We start from the raw sequence: 5,301 nt of genomic DNA on the forward strand, positions 1-5,301 counted from the left end.
AACAAATATTAGGAACTGAATTTAACAGCAGTGCAAGCATTAACAGAAATCTGTTTTTTTTTTTTTAGAACAAAGCAAAAACTAACTGTAGAAAACTGGGAAATCCTATGTATTACTGAATCAGCTGGTGGCTACATCTCTTGTCAGCCTTACTCTTCACACTGAAAATCTTTTCTATCCTCAGATGAGTGAAGTCAAAGTTGATGTCTAAAGCAGCTTTAAAAAAACATCAGCACTGGGGCCCGAGAGATAGCATGGAGGTAAGGCATTTGCCTTGCATAGAGAAGGTCGGTGGTTCGAATCCCGGCATCTATTATGGTCCCTGGAGCCTGCCAGGAGTGATGTCTGAGTGTAGAATCAGGAGTAACCCCTAAGCGCTGCCAGGTGTGACCAAAAAAGAACAACAACATCAACAAAACATCATCAAGGACCAGAGTGATGTAGGATCATCTTGCTTTGCATAAAACTAACCTGGGTTCAATCCCTGGCATCACAAATGGTCCCCTCAACTCAGCCAAGAGTTATTAATAAGGCATGACCACTGCTGGGTGGGGCCAAAAATCCACATAATAATAACCTAAGCACCTCTGTCACTTCAAGAAAACAAGTGAGGGGCCGGGCGGTGGCACTAGAGGTAAGGTGCCTGCCTTGCCTGCGCTAGCCTAGGACGGACCGAGGTTTGATCCCCGGTGTCCCATATGGTCCCCCAAGCCAGGAGCAACTTCTGAGCGCATAGCCAGGAGTAACCCCTGAGCGTCAATTGGGTGTGGCCCAAAAACCAAAAAAAAAAGAAAAAGAAAAAAAAAGAAAAAAAAAAGAAAGAAAACAAGTGAAAAACTTGGTAAAAAAAAAACGTAGAAGTAGGAATAGTTCTTAGTTCTCCCACATAGAGCAATACCTTCAATTTCATAAGTCACTTGAACTCAAACCCAAATGAGTCCATTATTCATTCCATCTTAGACTTTTCTTGTGGCTTTTCTTTGAACTTTCAGGAGCCTTTAAGTGGTTTCTATGTTTCTGAATACAATGATGACCTGGGGACATGGAGAGAGGTCTATGACATCTGTGTCGGGATCTGCAGGTAGGGTGATGCCTTGGATTCTTGCTGTCATGCAGAAGGATAGTGGTTCAAAACCCAGTATCCCATATGGTTCCCTGAACCTGCCAGCAGCGATTTCTGAGTTAACAGCCAAGCGTAACTCCTGTCTGCTGCCCACTGTGATGCCAACAAAAAGAAGAAAAAAGGAATCTAGAAACATGGCTTTGGAGGATCTCAATTCCCATTCTGGGCACTTGAACCCAGAGTTCTGAAAACATCTGCAGATCATCACAATAGCGCTCTGCTCCAAGCTAGATGGCACACTGATGGGGCATTCCTGGCATGTCCTAACCTAAGAGAGCAGATTGAAGGCTCAGATTTCTATAGTAATGGAGGTATGAGTGTTGTAGGGAGAATCAATCCCAGATAACTTAAGAGCCAAAACTTCCTCCATGGCACTGAAACATTTAGCAGAAATGCTCATTTGAGCTCTGAGATGAAATCTAACAGCTGCCAAGAACTCCCTAACCAGGACCCCAAGTCTCCTCCAGTCAGGGTGATGGGCTGCAGGTGACTGTTGGCAGGGATAGGGCAGGGCAGGTTGGGTCTGTCACAGAGGTTTGTGGTTTCTGACATGGGTGGTGCTTAGATTTTGAGTGTTGCTGGTTTAACACAAAAGCCAGCCAATGGGGGTGTGGGCAAAAAACATGATGCCTACCCAACTGTGATATGTTTCTCCATTGGCATCCCATAGGGTCCCCTGCACACCCCAACAGAAGTGTGGCCCTTGAGGGTAGTTTGGCTTGTATTTTTTTTACCATGTTTTTTGTTTTATTTTTAAAAGTGGGTGATATATTGGGGCTGGAGCAGTGGCTCCCAGAAAGATAAATTAAGTCCCATTCTTCCATCCTCCTTTTTTGGGGAAGACCTTGGTAACAATATCCGGAGTAAATAATCCTAACAGACAAAAGATTAGGGGAAAAAAGGTTCGGCAAAGAGAGTCCTTTGTCCGTCTGAAGCCAGCTCCCAAAAGCCCCTTGAACCAGCCGTCAGCTCTGCCAAAAAAGCCCCTTACGCCTCCCTCACAGCTATTTATTTCCTCCTTTAACACCCCCACCATGGAAGATCCAGGTGGGATGACAGGCAAAAAATATTCCTATAGCATACATTCCAATTGGCATACAAGTGGCATACACTACATGTCACAATAAAGTTTATTATAAAAACAGGCTTGTGTGGGAACAAGGGGACAAACAAGTACATTTAGGAAGCTAAATATTGGTGGCTCAGGTGAAGTAATGCGGCTTCTTCACATTGATGCCATACTCGCTGAGGGCAGGAGTCAAATCCTCCATAGTTAAAGTGTACTTGTGGTCTTTGGTCTTGCTTCGGGAGCTGCCAGAGGCTGTGCCCTTCATTTTGCAGTGCTGTAGGGCATCATTGGCAATATCTGCGATGAATTTCTGGGCGAGAGAGATGAGCCAAATTATGTGCGGGTCTGAGGCTTCGAAGCCTGCGCGGTTCAGATAGTAACCGGTCACGGCGTCTGGGATCCTCGGCGTGTAGTCCTCCAGCTGCATGAGGAAGTCCACGAGAGGGGTGCTGGAGACCACCGGCTTTAGGACGTCAACCCCTTGGGACATGGCTCTCCGGCATGCGCAGCCAAGGCTCCCGTGCCCACGCTGCAGCTCCAACAAGCAATGTCTTAAACGACTTTTCAGCAGCAACTTCTGCAGCCTGCTTAGTGGCAAACTGGATGAAAGCACACTGCTGTGTGCTTAGTGGAGCTCAGTGGAGGAAGACCACAGAATAGTGCCTGCCTTTCTCAGACCCCTGCTTTTATTGACAAGAACCAGGCCACACCCTCGGGTGGGAGCGAGGGTGATGCCACGTGGAGAATAATCCAATCATCCCATCACCAGGTCACACCCTAGGGTGGAACATGAATATTGTTAGGGTGGGACCAATAACCCAACAAAAGTGGACTGTGGGGGGAGGTCAAACCCCTTGTTGATGGTCTCCAAGTCTAAGAATAACTCCCAGAATGATAAATTGAATCCCATTCTTCCGTTCCCCCTTTTGGGGGAGACTTTGATAATAATATCAGGAGTAAATAATCAACAAATGCGAAAGATTAGAAGACCAAAGGTTCAGCAAAGAAAGTCTTTTGTCAGTTGCAGCCAGCTCCAAAAAGCAAACTGAACAAGCCGTCAGTTCTGGCAAAAGAGCTCCCTATGCCTCCCCCAACAAGCTATTTATTTGTTTCCTTAATCACCCCCACCTGGAAGATCCAGGCGGGATGACAGGCAAAAACAATATTACAACAATTACACAACAAACTTGGACCATTTCCAACAAGTTGTGATGTTAACCTTTGTTGCAATACTGCCCTTGATGGGGTTGACTGATGGAGGGATGGAGGATGAGGCCTTTCTCCTCCAGCTCGGACCACACGTCTGTTACCCTGTCCAGTCGGCAGTTCTGAGGTGAATATGGTGCGAAGAAAGCTAACAGGCAGTCAGGCTTCTGAAGAAAACAGCTTTTATTCCGTGGAAGAGGCTGAAGCCAAAAGGCCCCAGAATCAGCCCCAGGAAAAAAGCTCCTCGCCTTCCACAGTCCCTTGCTTTTATACCCCAGAATCAGGTACCACCCAATGGTGGGATCAGGTACCACCCATGGTGGAAGCAGAATTCAGGTACCACCTAGGATGGGAGCAGACTGCCAGGTCACACCCTAGGGTAGGGCACAATCACCGATCAGGGAAGGGTCAGTAACATAATAATCCCATTGAAATGCTTACATACAAAATAACCTTGACCTCATTGCTATTTGACCTCCTGTAAAGTACACTGAGGAGGCATGTGATTCAGACCTACACAAGTAAAAACAGACATTTTTTGACCTACTTGTTACTAGTATTTTTGTCCCTCTGAAATAAGAGGAACAAAAATATCGTCTGTATTGGGACCTGAATTCTGAATAAGGAGGGACACCGTTTTCACATGGTGAAAGCCACATGCTAGGACTTCACAAGCCTATTTCCATAGACCCCTCCTCAGTCTACCTGGCTGTACAAGGTAGCCTATCAGGGAAGGACAAAGGAGTAGTAGGAAGGTACCCCTAGATAAGAGCCAATTATTTTAAAGATCATCAGAAAGTTGGAACCTCCCTATATCCCTTCCCTATATAATCCTCATCATGACCTTGGGTGGGCTTCATCTTTTTCAGGGGATGGCCGCTGGCTGGCCAAGCTGGGGAATCTTGTTGGCAGATGAATAAAAGTGTTAAAAACTTCATTCCATTTGTGTGGTCTTGTCCTTCTACTCTGGAACCCTACAGTCTGGCCTATGTTAGGAATGTAGGTTGCAATGTAGATCTACAATGAAAGGAAGTACAAGTACAATAGTACTTGAAGCAAGGAGTACCCTATGAATACCTCGTAGGCACCAGTAGGGTTACCCCCCCATATGGAGACCCTTTAGCTGAACTTATTTACTGCTTTATTCTTCTGGAGTCAGGCGGGTTTGAGAAACTACCATGACCCAACCAAAAGTCCCTGTTTTCATGGGTTTCTCTTCTAGTGGGGTCTCATGTAGAAGAATGTCACTGTCCTCTATCCTATGACCCAGCAGCTGGGCTGCTATGAGAATGGCAGATACTCACTGGATGAGGGTGGGAAAATGCTTTGTTTGGGGTGAATCCCACATCACTCACACATCTGATGTGCCAACTCAAGGTCATACAAACGCAAGACCTAGTAATTGGTCTGTCAGTCACTGAGCTCAAGTGGGCATCCTTGGATGTCAAGAAACCAAAAGGCCTTGACTTGTCATAGATTCACTCCTTGACTTGTCAAACATTCTGCTCACACGTCAGCTTGTGCCTTCCCTCAGCCACCCTCGAGATATCCCTGTCAAGAACACAAAGGAGAAGGCATGGCAATACTTGAGAGGCTAAATTCCATGCCTGGTCGTCAGAAAACCCAGCCCTTTCCTTCGAATCCCCCAGTCCCTGACAATCAGTAAACTCTAAAATCCAAGATGTTTGCTTTGGAGTGGCAGAGGCTCAGGCCTGTGTCAGATAAAGGTCACTACAGTGAGTTGCCCTCAGCCTACAAGCACCTGCAGTGGGTGTCTTCCCCCAGGAAGCTTGAATAAAATTTGAGAAACAAATCAATTGAATGGAATATGAACAAAAGGACAGTGTGGCCAGCCTAGGTCAACTGTACAATTTGACCACCACTAACTTCAGTGAGACAACTT

The 5,301-nt window shown here is 46.1% G+C and overlaps 1 protein-coding gene across 1 annotated transcript; it reads right to left on the minus strand.

Annotated features, from left to right (window-relative positions):
• Nucleotides 1-2,239: 2,239 nt before the first annotated feature.
• LOC126030670 (transcription initiation factor TFIID subunit 10-like) lies at nucleotides 2,240-2,682 on the minus strand. The gene has a single exon (XM_049788888.1). It carries the CDS (start codon nucleotides 2,680-2,682, stop codon nucleotides 2,326-2,328), a length of 357 nt encoding a protein of 118 aa, XP_049644845.1. The 3' UTR covers nucleotides 2,240-2,325.
• Between the last annotated feature and the right edge of the window lie 2,619 nt (nucleotides 2,683-5,301).

The sequence above is a fragment of the Suncus etruscus genome, chromosome 15 (genome assembly GCF_024139225.1).
Source record: "Suncus etruscus isolate mSunEtr1 chromosome 15, mSunEtr1.pri.cur, whole genome shotgun sequence".
NCBI classification, from domain to species: Eukaryota; Metazoa; Chordata; class Mammalia; order Eulipotyphla; family Soricidae; genus Suncus; species Suncus etruscus.

Bases quoted from the DNA above. Each gene is read 5' to 3' on its own strand.
- LOC126030670 (XM_049788888.1), bottom strand. From the start codon at position 2,682: ATGTCCCAAGGGGTTGACGTCCTAAAGCCGGTGGTCTCCAGCACCCCT.